Raw genomic sequence first — 19,288 nt, forward strand, 5'->3', positions numbered from 1 at the left:
TGGAAACACTAAAGTCCTGGCAAACTTGATCAGCAGGACAGGTCACTACACAGACCACCTACGAGGAAAGGAAGGAACCTGGGGAGACGCCATTAACCGAAGCAAAAGACGCACAAAGCAAACAAAATCATCGTGCAGGAGAGTGGCTGGCCACGGACAATCGGGCTCTCTTCTCTCCCCTCCTGCTGCCGGCGCCTCCAGACAATGTAAACAGTTAATTTATTCACCTGCCTGCTCTTGGGCAAACAGAGGCCTAGTCACACCTGAGCAAGTAACTTGATTACCCCGTAAGACCAGACCACTAATGTACACAAATTCGATTACGCAGAAATCCTCGCTTTCAGTCATTTGAAATACTACACGGGCACGTCCACCTTGGCTTCTGATTTCTTCTAGACAGGCCACGGTACGGCGGGAAACTCAGTCGCCCAATCGTATTTTTTGAACGCTTGCTGTGTTTAGGCCACTGTACTAAGCGCTTGGGAGAGTACGCCCGGACAATTAACGGGCACATTCCCCGCCCATAATGAGTTTACAGTCTAGTGGGGGAGAAAGTCACCAGGGTGGAATGGGCACCCGGTCTAGTTACTTCCTTATGGTATTTGTTAAGCGCTTACTAGGTACCAAGCACTATTTTAAGCGCTGGAGTAGATACAAGGCAATTAGGTTGGACACAGTCCCTGTCCCACATGGGGCTCACAGTCTTCATCCACATTTAATAATAATAATAGTAATACTGGTATTTGTTAAGCATTTACTATGTGCCAAGCACTGTTCTAAGTGCTGGGGTAGATACAAGATCATCAGGTTGTCCCACGTGGGGCTCACAGACTTACCTAAGGTCATACAGGAGACAAGTGGCAGAGCCGATATTAGAACCCATGACCTTCTGAGGTCCGGGTCTGGGCTCTATCCACTAGGCCACACTCAGAGGCCTGGAAGAAGATGATCTCTTTCGGTGTCTCCCAAGTCGCCACGATTTATTTATTTTACAGTCTTTCGCCCTCCGCAGACTGTCAACTCTGCACACGGTAAGCTCTCAATAAATACCATGGATCGATCAATTGATTACCCAAAAAAGGAGATGGAGCGATGGCATTTATGAGCCTTGACACCTTGGGGGGTTGGAGGTACGATCCCACCTAGACTGGTTGTTGCCAAGAGGAGGGTGAGTTTTCCACATCAGTCAATTGATCGATTGTATTTATTGAGCACTTCCTGGGTGCAGAGCACTGTACGAAGCGATTGGGAGACGATAGAACAATTTAACAGACACATTCCCCGCCCACAGCGAGCATGGAGCCGGGAAGTGCCTCTGAGATGAAGGCAGCGTCGTTACTAAGCTACGTTTCTCGCTATTATGTGGGTGAGGGTTTCCATCTGTCGCACAGGAGTTCGATTCCCCATTTGGGGAAACAGTGTGGCGTAGTGGAAAGAGCCCGGGCCTGGGAGTCAGAGGACCTGGTTTCTAATCCTGGCTCTGCCACTTAGCTGCTGCATGGTCTTGGGCTGGTCACTTCACTTCTCTGGGCCTCGGTTCCCTCATCTGCCGAACTGGGATTCAATACCTGTTCTCCCTCCTCCTACTCCATGAAGGACCTGATGATCTTGTAAATAACCCAGCGCTTAGTACAGTGCCTGGAATACGGTAAACCCCTACCAAAACCCACAAATATTATAGTATAATATATACTATAGTGTTATAATATTTGCGGTTTTTGTTTAGCATTTACTGTTTGCCAGGCACCATGCTAAGTGATGGGATAGAAACAAGCAAATCAGGGTGGACACAGCCCCTGTCCCCCATGGAGCTCACAATCTTTAATCCCCACTTTCCAAATGAGGTAACTGAGGCCCAGAGAAGTTAAGTGACTTGCCCAGGGTCACCCGGCATTCATTCATTCATTCATTCAATCAATCGTATTTATTGAGCGCTTACTGTGTGCACAGCACTCTACTAAGCACTTGGAAAGTACAATTCGGCAACAAATAGAGACCATCCCTACCCAACGATGGGCTCACAATCTAGAAGGGGGGTGACAGACAACAAAAGAAGTGGACAGGCATCAATAGCATCAAAATACATATATAGAATTATAGATATATACACATCATTAATAAAATAAATGGAATAATAAATATATACAAATATACACACAAGTTCTGTGGGGCGGGGAGGGGGGCACAGCAGAGGGAGGGAGTCAGGGCGATGGGGAGGGGAGGAGGAGCAGAGGAAAAGGGGGGCTCGGTCTGGGAGCAGACTTGGCTATGCTGCTTCTCACTGATAAATATCATCGATTGTTTGGGCAAGTTTTACTACGAGGCGCACAAAGTGGGTAGAGAATTGCACCTGGATTCGTACGTCGGTACCCTCTGTTTACTGCACTTTCAGCCTCAAAGCAGTTTTGCCCCTTCTCCATAATTCATTTTAATGTCTGTCTCCCCCTTTAGACTGTAAAACTACTTGAGGGTGGGGGAAAGGCCTACTAACTCTGTTATAGCCAACTCCCCCAAGCCCTTAGTACAGTGCTCTGCACATGGTCAGCACTCAATAAACGTGACTGATCGACTGCAGGGATGGGGCAGGCTCTGGGTTTCGGGGTCCGGTGTGTAGGTGCGGGTGGGTCGATGGGGAGGAAACCCTGACCGAGGCAGAAGTTTAACGAAGAGAAGGACAAACGAGGACGAGGAGACTGGAATGTGGAAGGAGTAAATAAATACGAAAATAATGGTTTACGAGGGGAACAGCTGTCATGCTAACCGGTGACGGAAAATTAACTCCAACCGGCTGACCCGGTCCTGCCGCATTAGAGGTGTGACGTGTGTACGCATATGCATTTACGGTAAATACATCAGTCCCTCTGGAGGGGTGGGGGCGGGTTGATCGAATCGAGAAGCAGCGTGGCTTAGTGGATAGAGCCCGGGCCTGGGAGACAGAAGGACCTGGGTTCTCATTCCGGCTCTGTCTCATAATCTGTTGCCGAACTGTACATTCCAAGCTTTTAGTACAGTGCCCTGCACGTAGTAAGCACTCGATAAATACTATTGAATGAGTAATAATGCTAATAATGGAATCTGTTAAGTGCTTACTATGTGTCACACGCTGTTCTAAGCGCTGGGGTAGATACGAGGTTATCAGTTCGGACACCGTCCTCTGTCTCCCACGGGGCTCCCAGGCTAGGTATGAGGAGTGGGATTTAATCCTCGTTTTACAGATGAGGAAAGTGAGGCCCAGAGAAGTGTGGTGACTTGCCCAAGGGCACACAGCAGATGGGTGGCACAGCGGGATTAGAACCTGGGTGCTCTGACTCCCAAGCCCATGCTCTTTCCACTATGCTATGCTGCTACTCAAATAAACATGGGTTCCAAATCAGAAAAAAATAGAATTTGTCTTCCTTAGTTAAGTGAATTTCTTTGCAAGTGAAGTGACGGTCCTTTTCTATGAGTTCATGCCTGCCGGGTGACCTTGGGCAAGTCGTTTCACTTCCCTACGCCTTAGTTCCCTCATCTGTAAAATGGTGTTCAGAGTGTGAGTCCCATGTGGGACAGGGACCGTATCCAATCTGATGACCTTGTATCTACCGCAGCACTTAGAACAGTGCTTGGCACAGAGTAAGCACTTAACGGGTACCATAATTATTATTATCCTCAAGCGCAAGGACCACATCATCCTCCTTACAATATACATATGCACACCGGCCTAGTGGCTAGAGCATGGGCCTGGTAGTCGGAAGGTCATGGGTTCTAATCCTGCCTCCGCCACTTGTCTGCTGTGTGACCTTGAGCAAATCACTTCATTTCTCTGGGCCTCAGTTACCTCATCTGGAAAATGGGGATTAAGACCATGAGCCCCATGGGAGACAGGGACTGTGTCCATCCTGATTACCTTGTATCTACCCTGGTGTTTAGAACAGTGCTTGGCACATAGTAAGCGCTTAATAGATACCATTATTATTATTATTGTTGTACTCCAAGCGCTTAGTACAGTGCTTGGAACACAATAAGCGCTCAATAAATGCGACTGGATGGCTGATTCATTATTATTCCAAAAGTCCCAATAGCATGCCACGCCCCAGGAGGCCCTCAATACACGCTAATTGATAATAATGAGCAAGGCCTGATTGTCATTAATAATATCGCACTTTATAAACATTTTTTATAAACAACACTGCCTCCATTTTGGCACCCCAAGACCTGAACCTAGGAGATTTGGCTCCCATCAAATTACCATCAAACTACTTTTTCTCTTTCATCCCGTTATTTTCCACTCCCCTCTAGACTTTCTCTAGCTGTAAGCTCATTGTGGGCAGAGACTGTGTCTACCAACTCTGTTATGTTGAGAAGCAGCGTGGTCTAGTGGGCAGAGCACGGGTCTGGGAGGCAGAAGGACCCGGGTTCTCATCCCGGCTCTGCCCCTTAGCTGCTGGGTGACTTTGGGCAAGTCACTTCACTTTTCCAGGCCTCAGTTCCCTCATCTGTAAAATGAGCATTAAGACTGGAAACCCCATGTGAGACAGGGACTGTGTCCATCCTGATTACCTTGTATCTCTCCTAGTGCTTAGTACGGTGCCTGGCATGGAGTAACAAATACCATAAAAAAAACCCCTCTCCCAAGCACCGAGTCCAGTTGCTCTGCAGACAGTAAGCGCTCAATAAATATGAATGACTTATTTATCCTCATCCTAAAGCATCACCAATCTAACACAGAACGCTTGAGGTGGAAGGACACAGGGCGGTTCTCTCTTCCCCTAAACCCTCAGACGGGTGATAGTTACGTTCCACCCTGCGAAGTAGGATTCTCTTAAACAACGTGCTTCAGAAGGTCAGTCTTTCTCCTTAATTCTTCTGTCCCTCGAGAGCTTTCCAGGGAGTTTGGTCCCCATCGCCCTTCGATAGGTGGGAAGAGACTAAATTCGCGTCCCTTCATATCTAATTGACCCCCTGGGAAATTTGGCCAGGGCAAGCCTCTTTCTCTGAGAACTTGCAGTCTTATCTGAAGAAGTCAAACTCACAGACAAGGCAGTACAAAATCTACAGCGTTATATCGAAATACTGGTCATACACAGAACGCCTCTTCTCCATCAATACCCAGAGACACAATGCCCGATTTCTAAAGTGAGCTCGTCCTCTTACCTTGCTCAGGATGTGGATGATATCGCCGCGTTGGAAGGACAACTCATCGGGTTGATTGCTGTTACAATCCCACAGGCCCTGGTAATAATTTCCATAATCTATTACGAAGGGAGAGAGAGAGAAAGGCAGGAAACAATTAATAGAAGCCCATCCCTTCCCATCGGCTTAGATTTTCCACTAGCTGCTGCGAAGCCAAGTCCTGAACTTGCCCCTAGGAATCCCAAAGCTTTGGAACACGAGGAAGGGCTAGAGTCAAATGTTAAAGCAGCTCCCAACGGCTTGAGCAAAGGACTACGGGAAAACAGTATCATTAACTAACATTAAATATTTACAGATCACCAGCAGTAGGATGCTCTTCAGTGAAATGATGAATGGATTTATTCATTAATAAAGGAATATCAAGCAGGAAATTTCATTTGGTTGCACAAGGCTGCTTTATAAACCAGCTGCACTAATTGCTCTACCCCTGAGCCAAATTCTTTCTGGTGTTCAATCTGACTTTCTCTGTCCCTACCTGGACAGGGAGGTAATGAGAGGAAATAATTGTGGCATTTGTTTAGCGCTTACTATGGGCCAGGCACTGTACTAAGTGCTGGGGTGAGTACAAGCACCCTACAGTCCCTATCCCGTATGGGCCTCACAGTCTCAATTCCCATTTTGCGGATGAGGTAACTGAGGCCCAGAGAAGTAAAGTGACTTGCCCAGAGTCACAGAGCAGACGAGTCGTGGAACCGGGATTAGAACCCATGACCTTCTGAGATGTTCCTTTCAAGTCTTGAGTGTCAGGAGAGCTAGCTTGGTCTCCATTTATTTTTGATAATCATAATAATAACTGTGGTATTTGTAAGGTGCTTACTATGTGTCATGCACTGTTCTAAGTCTTGGGATGGATATAAGCTAATCGGGTTGGACAGAGTCCCTGTCCCACATGGGGCCCCATTTTACAGCTGAGGTAACCGAGGCCCAGAGAAGTGAAGTGACTTGTCCAAAGTCATCCAGCAGACAAATACAATGACAACTATGGACCTAAGTGCTGTGGGGTTGGGAGAGGGGAAGAGCAATGGGAGCAAGTCAGGGTAACGCAGAAGTGGGGGGAGATGAGGAAAAGTGGGGCTTAGTCTGGGAAGGCCTCTTATCGTGCGTGGAGCACTGTACTAAGCGCTTGGGAGAAGGTGATAGACCCCGTTCACCTGTCAACGATGGCAACAGGGCTCCCTGACAGGTCCCTGATAGGTCCCCGACTGGAAGTGTCTGAGATCCAGGGTTACTCCAGTCTATCTATTTTTGAGATTGCTGAATTGATGCAATTCTTTCTTAAGTACCAGCTCTTCATGATGAGAACTGATTTGACCAATGAATTCATAAAATTTTCCTGAGAAAACCCATTCTCAGAGGAGCGGGGGTCAAGCAGGCCTAGAGTTGAAACATCTCAGAAGGGAAGGTCGGAGAGAAGAGAGGCAAATGCAAGGCCTTGACAATGACTCTCCACCTCTTCAAAGCCTTATTGAAGGTCCATCTCCTCCAAGCGGCCTTCCCAGACTAAGCCGCGCTTTTCCTCATCTCCCACTGGCTTCTGCATCGCCTTGACTTGCTCCCTTTGCTCTTCCCCCTCACCCCCTCACCCCACCAGCCCCACAGCATTTATGTCCATCTCTCTCATTTGATTTATTTGTATTGACTGTAAGCCCTCTGTGGCCAGGCAATGTGTCTGTTTACTGTTGGGCGGTACTCGCCCAAGCACTTAGTACAGTGCTCTGCACACATTAAGTGCTCAATATATACAACTGAATGAAACTTGTCCCTGACATATTCTTTTGAACCCGACACAGAATCGGTGAAGTTTTTCTTCCTCAGGATCCAGCACCCGTTCCCCCCTCATTCATTCATTCAACCAATCATATTGATTAAGCGCTTACGTGCACGAAACACTGTACTAAGCACTTGGGAAAGAACAATACAACAATAAAGAGTGACCAATCCCTGCTGACGCCGAGTAGTGCCGATGAGCTGCTTGTGGAACAGGGACTCTGTCTAACTAACCCGATTACACGCGTATCTGCCCCAGTTCGTAAAACACAGTAAGCACGTTGCTTAATTTCCTTGTAAAACTTTCGGATGATGACAAGGGGATCTTTGAAAAAGAGTCATTTTCTGTGACCTGAAGAGAATTTAAGACTCCCTCTCAGCCCCCCAAACCCTTCCTAAACTAATAATAATTGTGGTATTTGTTAAGCGCTAACTATGCGTCAGGCACTGTTCAAAGCGCTGAGGTGGACAGAAGCAAATCGGGTTGGGCACAGTCCCTGTCCCACATGGGGTTCACAGTCTTAATCCCCATTTTACAGATGAGGTAACAGGGCCCAGAGAAGTGAAGTGACTTGCCCAAGGTCACAATGGACCCAGAACTCAAAGATTCCCTCTCAGTATCATGAGTATCAACTGTACTGACTGGGTGCCTTCTGTGTGCAGCACACTGTACTAAGTGCTTGGAAACGTACAAAATAATTAAAAAAATCAAAAACCCAAAAACACGATTTGCATTTAGGTTTCAGTGGACTTGTCTTATGCCGTCGAGTCGTCTCCCACCCACAGCGATGCCATGAATGCATCTCTCCCAGAAGGCCCCACCTCCATCTGCAACCGTTCTGGTAGTGGATCCAGAGAGTTTTCTTGGTAAAAATAGAGAAGCGGTTTACCATCGCCTCCTTCCGCGCAGTAAACTCGATTCTCTGCCCTCCGCTCTCTCCCGTGCCGCTGCTGCCCAGCTGTCAGGGGGCTCGGGAAGCAGCTTGGCCTAGTGGATAGAGCAAGGGCCTGGCAATCAGAAGGACGTGGGGTCTAATTCCAGCTCTGCACCTTATCTGCTGGGTGACCCTGGGCAAGTCACTTCACTTCTCTGAGTCTCAGTTACCTCATCCACAAAACGGAGATTGAGACTGTAAGCCCCACGTGGGACGGGCACCGTGTCCGACCTGATTATCTTGCACCGACCCTAAGCACTTAGGACCGTGCTTGACATATATTAAGCGCTTCAGAAACACCATCATTCATTATCTAATTGATCCACCCTAGTTTGGAGGGGACTAGAAAGCAGAGGACAGAGTGACTTTCTGTGCAGGATCCAGGGGCTAAGGAAAGGAACTGAATCCTGGTGAAACCACCCTGTGAATGTGAGGTGGATTTGGGTTCCTTTGCGTCTGTAGGTCCCTGGCAGCTCTGAAGGATCGGCATTCTGACCATTTAATTAATTTGAAAACATCCCCCTTCTCATTTTGAGAACATTATTCCACCTAATTATTTTTTTTTCCAGGCTGTCCATTTGGAATGAAAAAAAAAAAAGCACACAAAAGAATAAAGCTTAATGCCAGCATTTCTCAATGTCTCCCCCTCAAATGCACCTCCCCACTAAATAAGGGCCTGGTAATTCAGAGGCAAAGCGCTAATATATTCAGCATAAAACAGACAGAGGACCTAGAGCCATAATGACAACACTAATAACTAAAACAGTTATAACAATTAACAACAATTACAATGATAGAGAAGCTAATGGGTATGATCCCTGCATTTAAATTGCTAAGCAGAGCTGGGAGGTCCCTTTACCAGAGAAAGAGTGGGGTAGAAGCTTAGGCTCTTTCTTCAGACAAAGATTCAAGTATCTTTGAGGATACTTTTCTCTACAACCCCCCCCCCCCCCCCACCGGCTTTGTGACACAATGGAACAAGTGGTAGGGAGCAAAGGAAAGCGTGAGCTATTTCTACCACACAAGCAGCTGGAACTCTCAGATTAAGATTTTTCTTGAGTGATAATGAGATACCCCTAGAATCTTCCTGATATCTGAGGCCGGGACAGAGAGCTTCTGTGGCCGGCTCCCACGTGTGAATCCCGGCACCCCGGAAACCTAGCGGTTGTAGGAAATCTCCAAGTTCAAAGTTCACAGAGGTTTCTCCTAGATTAGAATGATCTTCAGAGCATCTTCAGGGCAGGGTTCTGAACTCCCGTGTGTATTTAGGCTTTTGTCTAAGGGTAAGGACTTTTCTCGTCTCCCACTCCCTTCTGCGTGGCTCTGACTTGCTCCCTTTATTCATTCCCCGCCATCCCCAGCCCCAGAGTATTTATGTCCATATCCGTCATTTATTTATTAATGTCTTCCTCCCTCTCTAGACTGTAAACTCGTTGTGGGTGGGGGATATGTCTATTTTATTTACCATGGTATTTGTTAAGCGCTCATTATGTGTCAGGCACTTATATTGTACTCTCCCAAGTGCTTAGTACAGTGCTCTGCACACAGAAAGTGCTCAATAAAGACATTGCACTTATTTATTTGTTTTGTTAAGTGCTTACTGTGTGCCAGGTACTGTACTATGTGGTGGGCTAGATACAAGAGAATTATAATAAAAATGATAATAATTATAGTATTTGTTAAGCACTTACCATGTGTCAAGCACTATTCTAAGCACTGGGGTAGAAACAAGGCAATCAGGTTGTCCCACGTGGGGCTCACAGTCTCGATCCTCATTGCACAGATGAGGTAACTGAGGCACAGAGAAGTTAAGTGGCTTATCCAAAGTCACACAGCAGCCAAGTGGCAGAGCCTGAACTGGAACCCAGGGCCTCTGACTCCCAGGCCTGTGCTCTTCCTACTAGGCCATGTTCCGCCTCCGTTTCCTTGTCCACGTTACTTAATTTCCTTGTAAAGCTTTGGGATGATGACAGGGACCCTTTGGAAGAGACTCATTTTCTGTCACCCGGAGAGGATTTAAGACTCTTCCCCACTAAAACGCTTCCCAAACTAATAATAAATGTGGTATTTGTTAAGCGCTAACTATGCACCAGTCACTGTTCTAACTGCTGGGGTGGATACAAGTAAACTGGGTTGGACACGATCCCTGTTCCCCATGGGGCTCACAGTCTTAATCCCAATTTTACAGATGAAGTAACCAGGGTCCAGAGAAGTGAAGTTAATTCATTCATTCATTAGTATTTATTGAGCGCTTACTATGTGCAGAGCACTGTACTAAGCGCTTGGAATGTACAATTTGGTAACAGATAGAGACAATCCCTGCCCATTGACGGGCTTACAGTCTAATTGGGAAAGACAGATGGACAAAAACAAAGTGACTTGCCCAAGGTCACACAGCAGATAAGTGGCAGAGCTGGGATTAGAACCCAGGTACTTCTGACTCCCAGGCCCGTAGAGATGCAGCGTGGCTTAGTGGCAAGAGCACAGGCTAGGGAGTCAGAGGTTGTGGGTTCTAATCCTGATTTGGCCACTTATCAGCTGTGTGACTTTGGGTGTGTCACTTAACTTCTCTATGCCTCATCTGTAAAATGGGGATTAAGACTATGAGCCCCTTGTGGAACATCCTGATGACCTTGAATCTACCCTAGCACTTGGAACAGTGCTTGGCACATAGTAAGCGCTTAACAAATACGACCATTATTATTAATTATTATTATTATTACTAGGGCACATTGCTTCGGGTCCCCGGGAGCACCTGGACCTCTCCCCTGTAGCTCTCCCCTCCTCCACCTAGCTTGTGCTCACTCCCTGCACTTCACCTCAGGCTGACCGAGTCTCTGGTGTTAGAGGAACTGCAGCTTCCAGGCCCGTTGCCGGTATTTCACCAGATGTCCCCAACAAGATATCACTAGACAGCATGACATAATGCATAGAGCGCGGGCGGGAGTCGGAAGGTCACGGGTTCTAATCCCGGCTCCCCCACGCATCTGCTGTGTGACCTTGGGCAAGTCACATCTCTTCTGGGCCTCAGTTCCCTCACCTGTAAAACGGGGATGGAGACTGTGAGCCCCACAAGGGACAGGGACTGTGCCCAACCCGATTTGCTTGTATCCACCCTAGCTATTAGTACAGTGCCTGGCACATAGCAAATGCTAAAAAAATACCACAATTATTAAGAGGAGCAGCACGGCTCAATGGACAAAGCATGGGCCTGAGAGTCCAAGGTTACGGGTTCTAATCCTGACTCCCCCACTAGTCTGCTATTTGGCCTCGGGCCAGTCACCTCATTTCACTGTGCCTCAGTTTCCTCATCAGTAAAATGGGGATGAAGACTGTGAGCCCCATGTGGGACAGGGACTATATCCAACCCGATTCGTTTGGATCCACTCCAGCGCTTAGTACAGTGCCTGGCACATACTAAGTGCTTAACAAATACCTCCATTGTTATTATTATCACCAAACTGCCTGCTTCTGGGATGAAAAATCCATATTCCCCTAAGGGTAGAGGAGAGACTCAGAGAGAAAGGAGGCAGAGACAAAAGAGGAGAAGCATTTTAGCCATATTTTCCTATTGAGAAGAGCAGGGAGAAGGAGCCCTAGCAAATCCCCCAACCGCATTGTCTCGCACGACATTCGCTGAGACCGAAGGCAGCCAAAGATCAGGTTTAGCTTAACTGGACGGGGTCTGATTGATCCATTATTACCAATTACAGAATGAAAGGTACTTGAGGTAGAAAAGATCTATTAGTCCATCCAGTTTCTTAGCCTCAGTACAAGAGAAGCAATTGAAGTGACCCTTATCTATATGCTCCACAAAGCCCTGCAATCACAAGACTGGAATTTACTGCTGTCCTCAGTGGATGAATAAGATCTTGGGGTGGGAAAACGCTTTGCTTGTCTGATTTCTTCTTTTTTTTTTTTTTTGTTTCACCCCTCCCCGCCCCCAAACCTTTAAAGTTCTATAAGGTTAAAATTGCAGCCCGTGAAACACTGACTTTGGATCTTGGAAAATGCTTGTTTGGAAGCATCAGGATTTTGAATACCTGCTGTGGTTTCCATATGGTTCCCTGGCCCAATAACTCATTATGCCGGTGGGCACTTAGGTGGAAAAAGAGCCTCGGAAATGTAATGCTCGGAGAATAACCGTTTGTTCCAATCTCCAGCAACAGCTGAGCTTAGACCTCTATTTGGCTGAGTGGGCTAGTGAAATTCGAACAACGATGCCCTGTTCCAAGGTCTTCCCTGGCCAGGAAGGGACTAATTAAAAGAATCAAAGGTCAGAGGGAGGATGGCTCTGCCAGAGATGGTTGGGATTTACTTGGAAACTCCCAGGCAATAGCTAGGGATGTAACTGATAATAATCATAATAATAATGATGGTACTTGTGAAGCGCTTACTATGTGCCAAGCGTTATTCTAAGTGCTGGGGGTAGCTACAAGTTAATCGAGTTGGACACAGTCCCCGACCCGCACAGGGCTCCCACTCTTAATCCCCATTTTCCAGAAGAGGTAACAGAGGACCAGAGAAATGAAGTGACTTGTCCAAGGTCACCCGGCAGCAGACAAGCGGTGGAGCGGGGTTAGAACCCAGCTCCTTCCGACTCCCAGGCCTTTGCTCTATCCGCTAAGTCACGCTGCTTACGGAGGGCAGGGACCAATTAGCTGCCCACAGGCATCCATAAATGAGAGCAGGGCAGAATCTGGCCTTCTGCATCGGGAGCGAAGCGACAGGGCTTGAATCCAGGACAAATTAGTGGTGGGAGGCGTCCCTCATTCCAAAAACCCTGCTACCAACGGGCATCCCCAAAACAGAGCCCTTTATGGATCCAAAAGTCAATACCATAAGCCGCTGATAGATTGTCTGGGCAGCGGAATGAAATAAAAGAAATAACATTTTATAGGGTGACCGGTACCATTTAGAGATCAGCCTGGCTTGTTTCTTCCCCTGCAGAAAAATTTCATCTGGATCAGACAGTGTGGGCTAGTGGGTAGAGCACAGGCCTGGAAGCCAGAAGGACCTGCGTTCTAATCCAGGCTCCGCCACTTACCTATTCTCTGACCTTGGGCAAGTGACTTCTCTTCTCTGGGCCTCAGTTACCTCATCTGTATGTACTCCAGCGCTCAGTATAGTGCCTGGCACTTAATAAATACCATTAAAAAATTCCTGGATCAAATCTGATCCCAGGAATTTTGATTATTACATCCTGAGGGGCCAGGAAAGTGAATTACTGGATCTTCAGGGGACCTGCATTTTAAAAACCCCGTTATTTTCATGAGCACCTCTGAGGGAGGGAAGAAGAGACTTGAGGGAAGTCGCATGGCGTAGTGGATAGAGGTCATGGGTTCTAATCCCGGATCTTCCGCTTGCCTGCTGTGTGGTCTCGGGCAAGTCACTTCACTTCTCTGTGTCTCAGTTACCTCATCTGTAAAATGGGGATTAAGACTGTCCCATGTGGGACAGTGACTGGGTCCAACTCAATTTGCTTGTATCCCCCCCAGTGCTTAGTACAGTGCCTGGCACATAGAAAGCACTCAACAAATACCACAATCATTATTATTATTACCGTGAGCTCATTGTGGACAGGGAATGTGTCTGTTATATTGTACTCTCCCAAGCGCTTAGTACAGCGCTCTGCACACAGTAAGCGCTCAATACAATTTTTTATTTGAGAGATATAGGATTCTTGTCAGTTTACCCAACCTATGGTGTCTAGAACTTGGTCCCTGACCCGAAGTGACTCTGAGAAGCAGTGCCTTAGACCAAAGACTGCTTAGCTAAGCCATTAGAATTCAAATTGCCTAGTCTTCTCCTATCTCCCTTCCTCCCGCCCTTCCCCCTACTACTGCAGTTTGTTTTATTGTTTTATAGTTGTTATTATAATTAGACGGTCTGTGTTTGGAGTTCTTTGCGCAACTCATCTTTGGAGGAATTCCACAAATAAATAACTGGATACAAATAATAAACTCTCACTTTGAGATTCTGCAGAGGAAGGTGGGTGGGTGGGGGTGGGGGGGGAAGCCGTTTTTAGTCCTTTACCACTAAGTCACCATCATAATGGCTGGTGGAAGATATAAAATACAGGAGCAGGTTTAGGGGTGGATATACTTTAACGATCTATTTTTCCGAAGGAGGGGGACAGCGAGGAACGCAAGGGAATTTTTTTAGCCCAGCTGAATAAAACACTATTGGAATGACTAAGAAAACAAATCTTTTTGGGTTTTTTTTTTCTTTCTGGATGAACTTCTTAAGAGCCGTGGGAGGAAGTAAAGAAATGTAGGCACAGCCAATCCTGAAGTTTCCAATTCTGACCAAAGCCTGTTGCTACCTGAATGAAGTTGAATAATAATAATAATAATGGTATTTGTTAAGTGCTTACTATGTGCCAGGCACTGTACTAAGCACTGGGGTTTATACAAGCAAATCGTGTTGGGCACAATCTCTGTTCCATGGGGGGCTCACAGTCTCAATCCCCATTTTACAGATGAGGTAACTGAGGCACAGAGAAGTGAAGTGACTTGTCCAACGCCACACAGCAGACAAGTGGCGGACCGGGGTTAGACCTATGTCCTTCTGACTCCCAGGCCCAATGCTCTATCCACTACACCATACTCCTGGCCCCCTCCTACCTCACCTCCCTTCTCTCCTTCTAGAGCTCACCCCGTACACTCCGCTCCTCTGCCGCTCACCTCCTTACGGTCCCTCGTTTACGCCCGTCCTGCCATCGACTCCTGGCCCACGTCCTACCGCTGTCCGGAATGCCCTCCCTCCTCACATCCACCAAACTAACTCTCTTCAAAGCCCTACTGAGAGCTCACCTCCTCCAGGAGGCCTTCTCAGACTGAACCCTCCCTTTCCCTCTTCCTCCGCCCCCCCATTTCCCCTGCTCCCTCCCTCTGCTCTTCCCTCTTCCCCTCCCCACAGCACTTGTGCATATTTGTATATATTATTTATTACTCTATTTATTTTGTTAATGATGTGTATATATCTATGATTCTATTTATCTTAGTGATATTGACGCCAGACTACTTGTTTTGTTTTGTTGTCGGTCTCTCCCGTTTAGACTGTGAGCCCGTTGCTGGGCAGGGATTGTCTCTATCTGTTGCCGAATTGTACATGCCAAGCGCTTAGTACAGTACTCTGCACATAGTAAGCGCTCAATAAATACGACTGAATGAATGAATATGAAGCTGGGCCGCAGCTACTTTATAGTTGTTTCATCTGAGTGACCCACATAAAATACTTCTTTCCTGAGCTGGAGTGGGAAGAGAAGTAGGAGGGGCCCAGGCTGGGCTGGAGACAAGATGTTTGCACTTGGATCCTGTCCTGTGAGGAGAATCCGTGTTGATAAGGAAAAAAAAAGCAAAGACACGGCCCAGGTTTCCAGCAGATTCTGGATCCTAAATGGATAAACCACATGCCTGGAAGTCAGAAGGAGCCGGGTTCTAGTCCTGGCTCTGTCACTTGTCTGCTGTGTGACCTTGGGCAAGTCACTTCAATTCTCTAGGCCCTCTGTAAAATGGGGATTAAGACAGTGAGCCCCACGTGGGACGGGGACTGTGTCCAACCCGATTCTCTTGTATCCATCTCAGAGCTCAGTACAGTGCCTGACCCCTAGTAAGTACTTAACAAACATCATTTAAAAAAAAATTAAGAAAGGGCTGGGTACGTGCATTGTGCAGTGCTCTGCACACCGTGAGAGGTCAATAAATATGACTGAATGGATTGAATGAATATTGATTGCTTGGGAACCCTTCATGTTTTGTAGAAAAGGTCAGCACAACCCTGCTTTCTCCCCCCATTCCCAAGCTCCGCCCCGACCCCCCAATTATGGTCCACATCTTTTGCTGCCCTCTCTTTGAAATCCTTTCTCCTCTCCCTTTTGCCATCTGAGCTTTACGAGGGCAACTCCTTCTCTAAACCTTTCTAGTACCCGTTTCCTGCCGAGAACAAACTCAGAAGGGAGGGGAGAGAAAGAGAGAAAGGAAGGCACAAAGAAAGTGGGAAGAAGGAGAGAGAAAGAAAGGAAGGAAGGCAGGGAGAAAGAAGGAGATCAAGGGAAGGGAGAACAGAGAGCGGGACCTCAGCCTCCTGCTCTTGTATCCTTTGTAACTAAGAAAAAAGCATCCGGATTCTAAATCAGGCAGAAGGCAGGCTCTGCTGATGGAATGAACGTCCTTGAGATGTCATTTGAAATGTGCAGGATTCCCTCGCGGACAACGACAGAATAGGTCTTCGGCGCGGTTTCCTACCACTTAAGGAGGCTGGAGCGGGGCATCTGACCTCAGAAATGATGGGTTAACTAACAGTCTGAAGCACAGTTAACAGCCTGGGATGAAGAAGTTGTAATTTAGCATTCAACCAAACTGTTACATATTCATCTCCAAATGTGCCCGGAATCAAACGCAGCCATCAAAAAGCCAGCGTCACCAAGTAACCCTATTCGTCACCCGGCCCGCACTTTTCAGATCTGACACATTTCCATTCCCCTCTGAACTTGTAATCTCGGGGCCTCTCGGAGAGGAGGCATTTTCATTCTCTCCCCTCTCCATCCCGGGGGCTGCCGGAGATGAGACAATTCTATCCTGCCTTCCCGGCTCCAAATTGGAAGTCCCGAGAGGAGACGGAATAGATCTGGCTTGGGTAGTTCTCCTGCCGTGGCTTCTCCCAATCTTAGTCCTGTGACTTTATGTTAGAAGCGGCGTTGCCTACTGGACAGAGCCCGGGCCTGGAACTCAGAAGGACCCGGGTTCTCATCCCGGCTCTGCCGCTTGTCCGCTGGGTGACCTTGGGCAAGTCACGTCACTTCTCCGGGCCACAGTCTCCACATCTGTAAAATGGGGATTCAATTCTACTCCCTCTTTCCTAGACTGTGAGCCCCTTGTGGGACAGGGACTGTGTCTAACCTGATAACCTCGTAGCTGCCCCAGAGCTTAGAAGAGTGCTTGGCAAATACTATTATTATCATTATTAGGTCCCAAGCACTTAGTACAGTGTTCTTCCCATATCGTCGTCTTAGATGCTGTCGAATCGTTTTCGATTCATATCGGCTTTACGCTTCTTTTGCCGTGGTGTTTTCCTGGTAAAGGTACAGAAGTGGCTCGTTATTGCCCTCCTCTGCAAAATAAAACTTAAGTCTCTGCCGTTGTCCCTGATCAACATTTTGATCACTTGATCATCAGCCTTTGACTCTTTCCCACGCCGCTGATTTGCTTTCCATTCCATTCCTTTCCATTCGAGGTAAGCCTGATGAGAGAGTATCTCTCAGCAGCATAGCTCTAAGCTTCATTAGTGTACGCAAACTCTCCTGTAAGGCGTTGATTCATAGGAGAGTCTTCACATAGTAAGCGCTCGATTAATAAATGTAAATAAATACTGATTTATCAATGAATATCTGTTAGCTTTTACCTCCTTTTGGTTGACTCCCACCATCTTCTCCAGCTTCTAGATCGAGCTCCTCATCTGATGGGATAAAAAGGATGGATATTAGCAGGAAACAACAAGAAAGAGACTTTATCATCTTTTTAAAGTCCTTCTGCATGAGGTTCTCGCCTTGCCTAACTGGCTTGGTGACAGCTTTTCCCTAAGCAACTGGGGTTTTCAAACCAATTATGTTCAGAGCTGGCTATTTGGGGGAGAAACGAAAAAATCACCTGTCCCTGGGCCATGTCATTTTTCAATATAACTGTCCTTTCCACCTGCTTAGCCACGGCATTTCTGTACATATCTTTGACACTGAATTATAGTTAAGATATTATTTTATTACATTACACTGAATTATATTTAAGATAATTATATATATCTTTGAATTATATATGCCAAATTATTTATTTATACTCATGTCAGTCTCTCCATCTAGACTGGAAGCTCAGTTGTCCGCTAACTCTACTGTATTGTACACTCCCAAGTGCTTAGTACAGTAGCAGCGTGGCTCAGTGGAAAGAGCACGGGCTTTGGAGTCAGGGCTCATGAGTTCGAATCCCAGCTCTGCCACTTGTCGGCTGTGTGACTGTGGGCAAGTCACTTAACTTCTCTGTGCCTCAGTTCCCTCATCTGTAAAATGGGGATGAAAACTGTGAGCCCCACGTGGGACAACCTGATTCCCCTATGTCTACCCCAGCACTTAGAACAGTGCTCGGCACATAGTAAGCGCTTAACAAATACCAACATTATTATTATTACAGTGCTCTGCATGAAGTAAGCGTTCAATAAATGATTGACCGATTGCTCTCTGCAGAAAAAGCAGCAGACAGTTTGTAGTAGTGAGTAGACCTTGAGTCAACCAGGACAGAGCCTGCCACTTACCTGCCTCTAAAATGGACAGTATAGATGAGAAAAACTATAGTAATTTAAGAAGAAATTAAATTAATAATAATTTATTTGGTATTTGGTATTGTTGGTATTTGTATTTGGTATTTGTTAAGCACTTACTGTGTGCTAGGTGCTGTACTAAGCCCTGGGGTGGATACAAACAAATCAGGTTAGACGCAGTCCCTGTCCCACATGGGGCTCACGGTCTCAATCCCCATTTTACGGATCAGGTAACTGAAGCCCAGAGAAGTGAAGCGACTTGCCCGAGGTCACAGAGCAGACAAGTGGTAGAGCTGGGATTAGAACCCACGGCCTTCTGACTCCCATGCCCGTGCTCTTTCAACTATACTTTAAGGACAGCAACCAGCCCTTGTTGAAATAAAACACATTACCCTACATCTGTTACACAATCAATCAGTCATATTTACCGAGTACCTACTGTGTGCAGAGCATTGTACTAAGCCCTGGGGAGAGTCCAGTACAATCCTCCCTGCAGCAAACAGAAACTCCTCACCACTGGCTTGAAACACCCAATCAACTTGCCCGCTCCTACCGCACCTCGCTACTCTCCCGCTACAACTCAGCCCGCACTCTTTGCTCCTCAAAAGTCTCACCGTACCCCGATCTTGTCCATCTCGCCGCTGACCTCTCACATGTCCTGCCTCTTGCCTGGGATGCCCTCCCTCATATCTGACAGACAATGACTCTCCCCCCTTTCAAAGCCTTATTGAAGGCCCATCTCCTCCAAGAGGCCTTCCCTGACTAAGAATTCCTCTTCCCCTACTCCCTTCCGCGTCGCCCTGACTTGTTCCCTTTACTCAAACCACTTATGTCCATATCGGTCATTTTATTCATTTCTATTAATGTCTGTCTCTCCCTCTAGACTGTAAGCTCGCTAGGGGCAGGGGCTGTGTCTGTTCTATCGCACGCCCCTCGAGCGCTCAGTACAGTGCTCTGCACACAGTGAGCGCTCAATAAATACGATTGACCGACTGACCGTGGTCAGAATGGGTCACCTCTTTGGCCGATGTCATACAGCTCAATCACAGAGAGACAGATACTGTGCTGGGCTCTTTCTCCAGAGAGTTGACTCCACCTCTACTGTC

The 19,288-nt window shown here is 47.1% G+C and overlaps 1 protein-coding gene across 1 annotated transcript in view; it reads right to left on the minus strand.

The window, feature by feature from the left end:
• Window positions 1-19,288, minus strand: part of SKAP1 (src kinase associated phosphoprotein 1) — a 380,005-nt gene that overhangs the window by 22,665 nt on the left and 338,052 nt on the right. Inside the window, exons 10-11 of the mRNA XM_029075297.2 lie at window positions 17,280-17,333; window positions 5,134-5,231 (exon numbers count right to left, since the gene is read on the minus strand). Of these exons, the coding sequence (XP_028931130.1) occupies window positions 5,134-5,231; window positions 17,280-17,333 (152 nt within the window). The remainder of the gene's footprint in view (window positions 1-5,133; window positions 5,232-17,279; window positions 17,334-19,288) is intronic.

The sequence above is a fragment of the Ornithorhynchus anatinus genome, chromosome 11 (assembly GCF_004115215.2).
Source record: "Ornithorhynchus anatinus isolate Pmale09 chromosome 11, mOrnAna1.pri.v4, whole genome shotgun sequence".
NCBI lineage: Eukaryota > Metazoa > Chordata > Mammalia > Monotremata > Ornithorhynchidae > Ornithorhynchus > Ornithorhynchus anatinus.